At 44.9% G+C, this 13,353-nt stretch overlaps 1 protein-coding gene across 2 annotated transcripts in view; it reads right to left on the reverse strand.

Moving 5' to 3' along the window:
- Nucleotides 1–284: 284 nt before the first annotated feature.
- The window catches only part of LOC137379777 (ETS homologous factor-like), a 28,293-nt gene continuing 15,224 nt past the window's right edge, over nucleotides 285–13,353 (reverse strand). Inside the window, exons 4-8 of one of the 2 annotated variants that reach the window (XM_068051142.1) lie at nucleotides 10,056–10,127; nucleotides 8,401–8,508; nucleotides 5,397–5,522; nucleotides 3,122–3,317; nucleotides 285–2,127 (exon numbers count right to left, since the gene is read on the reverse strand). In XM_068051142.1, the coding sequence (XP_067907243.1) occupies nucleotides 2,031–2,127; nucleotides 3,122–3,317; nucleotides 5,397–5,522; nucleotides 8,401–8,508; nucleotides 10,056–10,127 (599 nt within the window). In that variant the 3' untranslated portion in view covers nucleotides 285–2,030. The remainder of the gene's footprint in view (nucleotides 2,128–3,121; nucleotides 3,318–5,396; nucleotides 5,523–8,400; nucleotides 8,509–10,055; nucleotides 10,128–13,353) is intronic. The other variant, XM_068051144.1, reaches the window with a different exon arrangement.

Genomic DNA, 13,353 nt, shown 5'->3' on the forward strand with positions numbered 1-13,353 from the left:
TGAAATTATTGAACTCAATGTTCAGTCCGGCAGGCTGTAGTTTGCCTAATGGGAAATGAGATGCTGTTCCCCGAGCTTGCGTTGATGTTCACTGGAACACTGCAGCAATCCCAGGACAGCGATGTGAGCATGAGAGCAGGGGGGAGTGTTGAAATGGAAAGCAACCGGAAGCTCGGGGTCCCGCTTGTGGACTGAGCGGAGGTGTCTTCGATTTGTTTCAGCCACTAGCTCTATGCTGTACCTTCATGAAATGCTGAGTGACAATAGACTACATTCTGACTTACAACTTAGCTGCCAAGCAAATTTATTAAACATTAATAGAACAGTCGTAACACAGTACTATATTTTGAGAGTAATTATTAAGCATAATAGTAGAAAATAATAAATACATTATAACGTCTGTGCTGAACTATGACTAATATTACTAAACAGTGGTTCTTTTTTTTCTCACTGCCTACAATGTTTTTTTTTGTTTTTTATTTCATTGAATGTAACCATCATTGGCAAGGCAAGCATTTATTGTCAATCCCGAATTGCCCTTGATCTGACTGTCTCTCTTCAAAGGCTTCAGGCAGACTTCAGATTAGTAAAAAAAGAGTTTGGAAGATTCAATAGTAACTTTCAAAAGGGAATTATGCTTAGAAATATAGAATCATAGAATGGCTATAACAGGAGGCCATTCAGCCCATCATGTCCATACAGGCTCTCTGCAAGGGCAACTCAGCTAGTCCCACTCCCCTGCCTTTTCCCTATAGCCCTGCAAATTTTTTCTCTTCAGATAATTATCGAATTCCCTTTTGAAAGCCCTGATTGAATCTGCCTCCACCACACTCTCAGGCAGTGCATTCCAGATTCTAACCGCTACTTGAAGTGGAAAAAAAACTTGAAAGCTATGGGGAAAGGGTAGGGGAATGGGACTAATTGGATAGCTCTTTCAAAAAGCCAGCACAGGCACGATGGCCGAATGGCCTCCTTCTGTGCTGTAGGATTCTTTGATGAATACCTTCGAAAACATGACTGGGAGCCAAGTAGATTTTTAAAATTGTTAAATTCAAAAAAAGTACAAATCCCACAAGATATTTGTTTTTGAACTGAGTGTCTTGGTTTCTCCTGCAGACATCAGTGACTAAAGTTTGTAAGCATTGTGCCAGATTATGGTGAGTCACGGTTTCCGGGTGTGAAGACGCTTTTAACTCCTTATGTACCATGGCAGAATTAAACAAGCCAGTAATGGGTTAAGTGTTAGATTACATTACTTACTTAATGAATGGCGTGAGCTAGATGGCAGAGGCTGAAGGTTATCTGATAGACAGAGACAAACTTAATTAATTATTACAGAGTAGCACTCAACACAGCTAACCAAAACCAGTCACTTACAGATCTGAGGCAGTCAGATTTTGTTTTCTAATTTTGTCTCGGAATGTGGGCGATGCTGGCAAGGCTGGCATTTATTGTCCTTGCCCTGGTATAACTGAGTGGCTTGCTAGGCCATTTCCGAGAGGAGTTGTTAGGCCATGGAATACCATGGAAGCAGAATCCATAATAAAGTTTAAAAGCGAAGTGGACAAATGTTTGAAAAATTAAGCAGGAGTGGCGATTGGGCAAAGGAGTGGGATGAATTGGATTGTTCCTTCAGTGAGGCAGGCACGTGAGTGCGAACGGGCAAATAGCCTCTTTGCTGTAACATTCTACATTTCTAGAAGGCAGAGCTACAAACGGAGAAACGATTGGGACTTATTTTACAGCACACTGCAAAATGCTACTGGATCTGACACATTGGTCGTACTGGTCTCCTCGTGAATGCTTAACACTGCAAGGGGATGGAAGCTTAAAACTCACTTCCTGTCCCAGTTATCATGCATGTTGGTTTCAGACTGTTGGCCTGTGCTCAGGTGCCATGAAACAGCATCTTAATTTTTTTTCCACAGTAGTCGCAGCCGGGTCTGAGTTTATTGACAATGCAATGAAATACAAAAGCATATTTGTTTAAAAAACAGGTAAAATAAACCAAATCCTCTTGTGTTGTGAGCTCACTCCATCCTTTTCCAGCCCTTGGCATTTGTCCCAAACTTGTAGACCAATTGGCGCCCATCCACTCTCTCCAGAATTCCCTTTTTGTAGTAATATCTGCACAAGTAAATCAGGGACAGTGAGAAATGGAGCAGTTTATTGTCCTGCGCGCAAATCGGTTTCCGCATTCCTTACAACAGTGACTACACTTAAAACGTATTTAATTGGCTGTCAAGCGCTTTGGGACATCCTGAGGCCATGAAAGGCGCTATATAAATGTAAGTTGTTGTTGTGAAAACTGATTTTCACTGACACGTAGGTTAATCATATAGAAAGACTTAGATTTATATAGCACCGTTAACATAATAAAAACGTTCCAAAGTGCTTCACTGGAGCACTTATCAAACAAAATTTGACACTGACACACATAAGGAGATATTACATATGAACATGTGAATTAGATGCAGGAGGAGGCCACTCGGCCCTTCGAGCCTGCCCCACCATTCAATAAATTCATGGCTGAACTGATTACTCCACATTCCCGCCTATCCCTGATAACCAAAAGTTTAATCAAAGACGCAGGTTTTAAGCAGTGTCTTCAAGGAGTAGAGAGAGGCAGAGAAATTTAGGGCCTCACAGAGTTTTGCAGGGCAGACTTTGAGAAGAGGATATCCAAATGTTTCTAGTTCACTAATCTTCTCCCACAGAATGTGAGAATGGAATACATTCCACACAGAATTCATTGTTGTTTCTATGGAACCAAAAAGAGATGAATTATCTACTAATTCAAATTAACCAACTTTATGAGGAGCAGCCTGTAACGTTTTAACAGAGGACTCGTCTATCTAATCTAGAGTTGCCAACCCTCCAAGATTGCCCTGGAGTCTCCAGGAATTAAAGATTAATCTGCTAGGAACAAATCATAGGGGCTTGTGATTTTTACTCATTTTTTTTTAACAATTCCATTTATCCGTTATAAAAATATTGGAATTTGGCAAGGTAGTTAACAGTGGGAGGTCAAGTGATGACACCTCCAGGAATACATCCCTTTGGAGTTGGCAACCCTGATCCCTCTCCCCTTTGGGCCCTATATTTAATACACAAGTTTCACCTCATGGCTCGGCTCAGTTTCTCGTACGTCATGCTGCTATTGTTCTTCTTTTGACCCCATAGCTGAGCAACAGCATCAGACCTCAAGAACCTGAAGGTCCCTTCTGTCCTGTCTTCCCATTTCAGTAATCCTGGATTCCGATCAGGATTTTGCAAGATGTTTAGGATGAATTCCCACAGATGTGTTCCATGTGGACCTAGGATCAGAAGCGATAACTGGATATATTCACATGAATGCACAGTTCTGGGCTCTATATTACCAAAAGGATTATAGAGGCCCTGGAGAAGTTGCAAAACAAGATTTGCAAGGATGATACCAGGCCTGAAAGGTTATAACTATCAGGAAAGGCTGAACATGCTGGGAAAAGAGAAGGCTGAAAGTTGATCTGATAGAAGTCTTTACAATCATGAAGGTGTTTGATAGGGTAGACGTAGAGAAGATGTTTCTGCTTGTGGGAGAATCCAGAACTAGAGATCATAAATATAAGACATAAACTAATAAATCCAATAAGGAATTCAGGAGAAACCTCTCTACTCAGAGAGTGGTGAGAATGTGAAACTTGCTACCAAATGGAGTGGTTAAGGTGAATAACATTGATCCATTTAAGGGGAAGCTAGATATGCACATGAAGGAGAAAGGAAAGGAAGGATATACTGATGGGATTAGATGAAGAGGGGTGGGTGGAGGCTCGTGTGGAGCATAAATACTAGCATGGACCAGTTGGGCCAACTGGCCTGTTTCTGTGTGTTGAGTGATCGCTTTTAAGAGTGATGTCCCTTTAAGATCTTAGTATGCTAATAAGCTAAGTGCCAGGATGCAATCATGTGCCTACAAGTGGGCGGCACAGTGGCGCAGTGGCTAGCACCGCAACCTCACAGCTCCAGCAACCCGGGTTCGATTCTAGGTACTGCCTGTGTGGAGTTTGCAAGTTCTCCTTGTGACTGTGTGGGTTTTTGTCGGGTGCTCCAGTTTCCTCCCACAGCCAAAGACTTGCTGGTTGATAGGTAAATTGGCTGTTATAAATTGCCCCTAGTATATGTAGGTGGTGAGGGAAGGTGGGGATGTGAGAGGGTAATGGGACTAATGTAGGATTAGTATAAATGGGTGGTTGATTGTCAACACAGACTCAGTGGGGCAAAGGGCCTGTTTCAGTGCTGTATCTCTAAATAAATAAATAAGCCAGACTCACTGCAACTGTAACACCCAGAGTAAAGTTCTGTAAATAGTTAGCTCTGTATTGTATATATGTTTAGCTGTAAATAAACCTGTTTGAGATCTTCAACCAACTGGACTCCACGCGTCTCATTTATGTTGCACCAGACAACATAGAGAACTCATTACACTGTATGTAATATGCATGCGTCATCACTTAATTGGAATATCACAATTGAGTTTGGAGTGTGACAGGCTCTTTGTAATATCCAGAAATTGACTTCACCCATCACTGGCCTGCCCCTTATTCCAGCTAAAGGAGACTAAGAGCACATGACAGTCATTGAGGAAGGTTAAATGAAGCGAAAAGCAAAGAGAATTTTTACTTGGCTCGGTGGGCAGCACTCTCGCCTCTGAGTCAGAAGGTCATGGGTTCAAGTCCCACTCTAGAGACTCGAGCACAAAATCTAAGCTGACACTTCAATCCAGTACAGAGGGAGTGCTGCACTGTCAGAGGTACTGTCTTTCAGATGAGGCGTTAAACCAAGGCTCCATCTGCCCCCTCAGGTGGATGTAAAAGATCTATTGGAAGGAGAGTAAGGGAGCGCTCCCTGGCGTCCTGGTAAATTTTTATCCCTCAACCAACATCATCAAAAAGTATATGATCTGGTCATTTGTTTTATTGGCTGCTGCTTTTTCTACATTTATAACAGTGACTACACTTCAAAATGATTTGACTGGCTGTAAACCGCATTGGAATGTGTTGAGGTTGTGAAAGGGGATACATAAATGCAAATGTTCTTTCTTTCTAAACCTCATTGCATATTGCCTTCTTGTTGAGTTCCTGCAAGATTGGTTCATTTGTTCAATTACGTTCATTCTAAACCATAATGCGACTGCGTTTCTCCGTGATGTTGCAGTCCTGGGTTAACACTGAGCTCATTGTCAGTAATATAGAGAGAGCTATGGCTTTAAGAAATAACGCTGGCTTCAGCTCAGTTTAGGCTGCAAAGTTCCCCAAAGCAGATCTTGTGCTGATCCAGTGGTGGGATTATGAAGAGTATAACATTGTGTAGCATTGACATATATCATCAATCTTCCAACTGATAATTTTGATTCTCACCTGTGTCAGGGCATTTACTACACTTGCTTTTTATAGTTTTCAGGACATCATTGCTTTCACTCCATTGTTTCCTTGGTCTTTCTCTCTTCCTTCTTTTCAGTTTTGCAATATTTTTGAATGATGACTCTATCAAACCAAGACCAAAACAGTTTTTTCCCCATTAGTTTGGCAACCTGCATTGAAAATGAAATCTCCAGGGTCCATTACTGTTCACTGACACTAGAATAATTGGTAATCGGAATTGAAAGAGTTTTCATTTTTGTCCCCCACCCCCAATCTTCTGCTCACTCCCCACACCCTTTAATATCACACCCAGTCTAATCCCACGCTCCCACTCACACCCCACACACTTTAATATCACACCCAGTCTAATCTCACTCTCCCCCTCACACCCCACACCCTTTAATATCCCACCCAGTCTAATTCCACTCTCCCACTCACACCCCACACCCTTTAATATCCCACCCAGTCCAATCCCACTCTCCCCCCCACTCCCCACACCCTTTAATATCACACCCAGTCTAATCCCACTCTCCCACTCACACCCTTTAATATCCCACCCATCTAATCCCACTCTCCCCCTCACTCCCCACACTCTTTAATATCACACCCAGTCTAATCCCACTCTCCCCCCTCAGACCCCGCACCCTTTAATATCACACCCAGTCTAATCCCACTTTCCCCCTCACTCCCCACTCCCTTTAATATCCCACCCAGTCTAATCCCACTCTCCCCCTCACTCCCCACACTCTTTAATATCACACCCAGTCTAATCCCACTCTCCCCCTCAGACTCCGCACCCTTTAATATCCCACCCAGTCTAATCCCACTTTCCCCCTCACTCCCCACTCCCTTTAATATCCCACCCAGTCTAATCCCACTCTCCCCCTCACTCCCCGCACCCTTTAATATCACACCCAGTCTAATCCCACTCTCCCCCTCACTCACCGCACCCTTTAATATCCCACCCAGTCTAATCCCACTCTCCCCCTCACTCCCCACACTCTTTAATATTCCACCCAGTCTAATCCCACTCTCCCCCTCAGACTCCGCACCCTTTAATATCACACCCAGTCTAATCCCACTTTCCCCCTCACTCCCCACTCCCTTTAATATCCCACCCAGTCTAATCCCACTCTCCCCCTCACTCCCCGCACCCTTTAATATCACACCCAGTCTAATCCCACTCTCCCCCTCACTCACCGCACCCTTTAATATCCCACCCAGTCTAATCCCACTCTCCCCCTCACTCCCCACACTCTTTAATATTCCACCCAGTCTAATCCCACTCTCCCCCTCACTCCCCGCACCCTTTAATATCACACCCAGTCTAATCCCACTCTCCCCCTCACTCACCGCACCCTTTAATATCCCACCCAGTCTAATCCCACTCTCCCCCTCACTCCCCACACTCTTTAATATTCCACCCAGTCTAATCCCACTCTCCCCCTCACTCCCCACACTCTTTAATATCCCACCCAGTCTAATCCCACTCTCCCACTCATTCCCCACACTCTTTAATATCCCACCCAGTCCAATCCCACTCTCCCCTCACATCCCACACCCTTTAATATCCCACCCAGTCTATTCCCACTCTCCCCCTCACACCCCACACCCTCTAATATCACACCCAGTCCAATCCCACTCTCCCCCTCACTCCCCACACCCTTTAATATCACACCCAGTCTAATCCCACTCTCCCCCTCACACCCCACACCCTTTAATATCACACCCAGTCTAATCCCACTCTCCCCCTCAGTCCCCGCACCCTTTAATATCACACCCAGTCTAATCCCACTCTCCCCCTCACTCCCCACACCCTTTAATATCCAACCCAGTCTAATCCCACTCTCCCCCTCACTCCCCACACCCTTTAATACCCCTCCCAGTCTAATCCCACTCTCCCCCTCACTCCCCGCACCCTTTAATATCCCACCCAGTCTAACCCCACTCTCCCCCTCACTCCCCGTACCCTTTAATATCCCACCCGATCTAATCCCACTCTCCCCCTCACTCCCCACACCCTTTAATATCACACCCAGTCTCATCCCACTCTCCCACTCACTCCCCACACCCTTTAATATCCCACCCAGTCTAATCCCACTCTCCCCCTCACTCCCCGCACCCTTTAATATCACACCCAGTCTAACCCCACTCTCCCCCTCACTCCCCGCACCCTTTAATCTACCACCCAATCTAATCCCACTCTCCCCCTCACACCCCACACCCTTTAATATCCCACTGAGTCTAACCCCACTCTCCTCCTCACTCCCCATACCCTTTAATATCCCACCCATTCTAACCCCACTCTCCTCCTCACTCCCCGCACCCTTTAATATCCCACCCAGTCTAATCCCACTCTCCCCCTCACTCCCCGCACTCTTTAATATCACACCCAGTTTAATCACACTCTCCCCCTCACTCCCCGCACCCTTTAATATCCCACCCAGTCTATTCCCACTCTCCCCCTCACTCCCCGCACCCTTTAATATCACACCCAGTCTAACCCCACTCTCCCCCTCACTCCCCGCACCCTTTAATATCACACCCAGTCTAACCCCACTCTCCCCCTCACTCCCCGCACCCTTTAATATCCCACCCAGTCTAATCCCACTCTCTGCTCACTTCTTGTACCCTTTCATATCCCACCCAGTTTCAGACTCTGTGAAGTATTTGGTGTTTAGAAGGTCAGTGGTTTAAACCCCACTCCAGAGACTTGAGCCCATAATCCAGGCTGACACTCCAGTGCAGTATTGAGGGAGTGCTGCAGTGTCTGAGGTGCCGGCTTTTGGATGAGACGTTAAATTGTGAGCCTTGTCTGCCTCATAAAAAATCCCACGGCACGATTCTGAAGAAGAGCAGGGGAGTTCTCCCTGATGTCCTGGCCAATATTTATGCTATATAAATACAAGTTATTGTTGTATATGATCTGCTCAATTCACACTGTCTAAATGATAAACAAATGAGAAGGCATGTTTAAAGAATGCTCATAGAAAAGAATTACCTTTCATGAGGTCGGGGTTGGAGTTGCTGAACTGCTTCAGGTGATGATTGAAAGTCATACTTTCCATTTGCCCCACAGGGTGACACGGAAAAGGAAAGGGTGGCCCTGCTGCAGAGGTAAAACATGTTCAGTAAAAATACACAACCTCTGGAATCTGCTGTGAGTTGGTTCCCACCTTTCCCTACTGCACAACAGTGACTTTATTTCATTCACTGGAAAGCATTTTGTGGTGTCCTGAAGTAGTGAAAGGTGCTATATAAATGCAAATTCTTTCTTCTAGAGAGGACAAAAATTGGAAACAATGGCTGTCCCAATTCAATCCATCATCCCATTAATTCCCTGTCGCTAACCCGAACATCTCTTGGAAGTCCTGATAACTGAATTATCCACCAATGAGGTAATAGAGCTAAGAAAAGCCCTATCCCAAACCTCTAGACTCACAAAATTCAAACAGGGCACACCAGAGAATCAGAAATAGAAAAGAATAAACAACTTGCATTTATATAGCACCTTTCACACCCTTCAGGACGTCCCAAAACACTTTACAGCCAATGCAGTACTTTTGAAGTGTAGACACTGTTACAAAGTGGGAGCCAAATTGCATAAAGCAAGGGTCACACAAACAGCAAAGTGATAATGACCAGAGGATTTGTTTTTTGGTGGTGTTGGTTCAGGGATAAATATTTGCCAGGACACTGGGAGAACTCTCCTGCTCTTCTTCAAAATAGCACCATGGAATCCTTTACATCCACAGATGCTTTAATATCTCATCTGAAAGATGGCACCTCTGACAGTGCAGCACTCCCTGAGTACTGCACTGGGAGTTTTTGTAATGGGCCTTGAATCCACAGCCCTTCTGACATCGAGCCACAGCTGACACATTGGCAACTATGGCTGAGGTTTCTGGTATCAGAGGGCCAATGTCAGGCCAATGGGGCCACAGTCGAAGGCTGGTTTACTGGATTCAGAAACCATTGACTGCAAACAGCTGGACAATTTCTAAATAAGCCTTAACTGAGTCCTTTAAAACTGATCCTTTGAGAGGTATGTTCCTCTACACAGCCTCTATACAACAGAAAAATACAAATAAAACGTTATTTAAAACAAAAACAACAGCTTGTATTTATATAGCAGTTTTAAAATAGTAAAATGTCCCTCTCGTGAAAGGGTCGAGAACGAGAGGGCACAGACTTAAAGTAACGGTAAGAGAAACAAAAGTGACATGAGAAAAATCCTTTCCACGCAGCGAGTGGTTAAGGTGTGGAATGCGCTGCCTGAGAGTGTGGTGGAGGCAGGTTCAATTGAGGCATTCCAAAAGGGAATTAGACAGTTATATGAGAAGGAAGAATATGCAGAGTTATGGGGAGAAGGCAGAGGAATGGCATTAGGTGAATTGCTCTTTCAAAGAGCTGGAGCAGACATGATGGGCCGAATGGCCTCCTTCTGCCCTCTAACAATACTGTGATTCTGTGAATGCACTTCCCAGGAGCATTATCAAACAAAATTTGACACTGAGCCAACTAAGGAGACAGATTCCAAAAGCTTGGTCAAAGTTTTAAAGAGCATCTTAAAGTTGGAGGTAGAGAGGTGGAGAGGCAGTGAAGTTTCGGGAGGGAATTCTGGAGCTTGGTGCCTAGACAGATTCAGGTACTTACTGTATTCCTCCTCCGTTGGTGGAAATGGAGATTCTGTGTTTTCCAATCCATTGGGCAACTGAAACTCGAACTCTGTCCAAATCAATAGATAAGAGAGATTTTACACAGTTGTGAAATGGCTTGGCAAGGGTTAAGATTATTACTCATCTCACACAATAGACGCAAGGACTGCAGGACAGAGCAAAAGTTTAATTTAATATGAGTGAGCACCATTCCTTTAAATTATGCTAATACCCATTGTTAGAGGTGCTAACCCCTGATACACTCCTTGGGCTTAATTTTACTGACTCCCCGATATCGGGGGTCGTGACGGGGGAGCCTGGAAAATCCTTCCGGGAGAGGCCCGCCATGGGCCTCGACGCCAGGAAGGCCCCGCCCCATTTTACCGGCAGCGAGGCCTCGGGGTGGCTCCCCGTCGCTCGGCAAAAAAAGCACAATTTACATATGTTAATAAAGCTTAATGAATGCAAATTAACCTACCTTCCAACGACGGCCGACCCACACCGATATTCCGGCTGGCAGCCGGAAGTCACGCGCCTTCGGATCTCCTCTCCTTTCGGAGATCCGAGGCGTAACATTGGTGGGGAGGGGGGGAGGAGTGAAATATTCAGGGCGGTGGGGAGGGAAGCTGCAAAAACGAACGCAGTTGGGGTGACGGAGGGAAGGGGTTAAAGGTTAAAGTTATGAAAGTTCGGTGGGGGGTGGGGGAGGTCGTGATCTGAAATTTAATTTTTTGGGGTGGGACAGAGGATAAATAACAAACAAGTTATTCATTGGGGGGGCAGTGGATGAGGGGTTTGGAAGTGTGAATAAAAGTTTATTTTAATAGTTTTGTACAACCTGTCACTTTAAACATTAAAATCCAATGGAAGGGCCTGAAGCCCTTTAAAAATGGCGCTAGTGCTTGTGCGGTGGCGCTGGATGCCGTTGCGGGGGACAGAGCAGACGCCCCCTCTACATCATCAGAAGCGGGTTTTCCGCCTCCTCCATGTTAATGAGCTGTGGCTTTTTGGAGCTCGTGAGCTGTAAAAATCCAATCCCTTGTGAGGTAGATAAACTTGCCATGATTGATTACAAGTTTCTACAAAAACCCATTTCTGCCAGAGGTGTTGTCACAAGTCTCACACAACAAAGAGTCTATTTGAACAGCTACTGGACAAGCAATACAGAGGTTGCAAGTTCAAATCCCACCATGACAAACTGAACCCAATAGATTTGGTCATTTGTGGGGAGGCACCACAGTGACCATCAAGTTGTCGGCTTGTTGTAAAAAACTAAACTGATTCATTAATGTACTTCGGGGAAGGGGAACCTGCCTTTCTTACCCAGTCTGGACCTACACGTGACTCCAGTTCCAGACTACATGGTTGGCTCTTGATGTCCTCAGGGACAACTAGTTAGGGACAATAAATGCAACCTTGCCAGAAACACCCACATCCCGACTACAAAACATTTTTTTCAAACATGGGGCTCCCAAAGTCACAAATATAACCTGAATGATTTACAAATGTTAGTTTCAAAGGTTAGTTTCTAAAGCGGTCCCCTAGGGGTGGATGAGGGTGGGAAAGGGGCCTTTCCCTGGTGAGAACATGACTTAAAGTTATGGCCAGAAAATCGAGTGTAGACTGAAATTCCAATATGCATTCCGAGTGAGTGACGTTGGAAACATTCCCCTTCAGATCGCTAATGCATTTAGACTCTGGGTGTGGTAGCATTGCATTGTTACTACAATGGTAATCAAGAGAGAGCTGAGATGTGGGTTCAAATCCCACCATGGATGTTTGTGAATTTGAGTTCAGCTAATTGAATGATGAACTGGTTTCAGTGAAAGTGACCATAAAGCTGTTGGATTGTCACAAAAGCCCATCTGGTTCACTAATGTCCTTTAGGGAAGGAAATCTGCCGTCCTTACCTGGGTCTGGCCTACATGTGACTCCAGACCCACAACAATGTGGTTGACTCTTAACTGTCCTCTGAAATAGCCTAGCAAGCCACTCAGTTGTCACTACCACCTTCACAAGGGTAACTAGGGATGGGTAATAAATGCTGGCCTTGCCAGTGACACCCACATCACACATTTTGGGCAAAGTGTAACATTAGTATGCAAAAAGCCAGAAATGTTAAAAGGATTTGATGGTGTAGATACAGAGAAACTATTTCCTCTGGTGGGAGAATCCAGAACAAGGGGAAATAACCTTAAAATTAGAACTAGGCCATTCAAGAGCAAAATCAGGCAGCATTTTTTTCACCCAGAAGGTAGTGGAAATCTGGAACTCTCTCCCTCAAGAAGGCTATGGATGCTGGGAGTCAAGTAGAGCTTTCAAGCCTGAGGGTGATAGATTTTTCATTGGGAGGGGTATGAAGGGAAATGGAGCAAATGTGGGTAAATGGGGTTGAAGTTCAGATCAGCCATGATCTATTTGAATGGCTCGAGGGGCTGAATGGCCTCCTCCCGTTCCTATGTTCCTAAATCAAAATAGAAAATGCCGGAATTACCCAGTGACAGATAGCATTGATACAGGACCTTTCACATAGTAAACAGAGGGAAGGGATGAGGAGATACTGCAGGTAACTGAAACCCTTGCCAAAGAGATTTGGGGAGGGTTTTGAAGGTGGGGAGAAAGGCGGAGAAGGTCCGAAAGATTTGCTGAAAACAGAGTCAAGAATATTTAAGGGCTCTGTCACTGAGAGTGGAGTGGAAGGAACAGGAGATCTGTAGGAGCCCAGAATCAGAAGTCTAAAGCATCTACACAGAATGATCCCACCTCACAATACAGTCATGGCCTATTAAATTATGTGTAGCACATACTAGGGTATAACTAATACAGCGTATAACTTATCATCAGATATAAAATATACAGATTTAAGGTGATTGGTAGAAGGATTAGAGGAGACATGAGGAAAAACCTTTTCACCCAGAGGGTGATAGGTGTCTGGAATTCGCTGCCTGGGTCGATGGTGGAGGCAGAAACCCTCAATTCATTTAAAAGGTAAAACTCAGCAGGTCTGGCAGCATCTGTGGAGAGAGAAGCAGAGTTAACGTTTCAGGTCAGTGACCCTTCTTCAGAACTGGCAAAGGTTAGAAATGTAATAGGTTTTAAGCAAATAAAGTGGGGGGTGGGGCAAGAGATAACAAAAGGCCAGGTGTTGATAGGATAGAGGATCACAGAGAATAACAGACCAGAAGGTCATGGAACAAAGGCAAAGGGTGTGTTAATGGTGTGCTGAAAGACAAAGCATTAGTGCAGATAGGGTGTTAAAAACAGTGGGCAGGCACATGGTAAAAAAATGAATGATG

The sequence above is a fragment of the Heterodontus francisci genome, chromosome 18 (genome assembly GCF_036365525.1).
Source record: "Heterodontus francisci isolate sHetFra1 chromosome 18, sHetFra1.hap1, whole genome shotgun sequence".
Classification (NCBI taxonomy): domain Eukaryota; kingdom Metazoa; phylum Chordata; class Chondrichthyes; order Heterodontiformes; family Heterodontidae; genus Heterodontus; species Heterodontus francisci.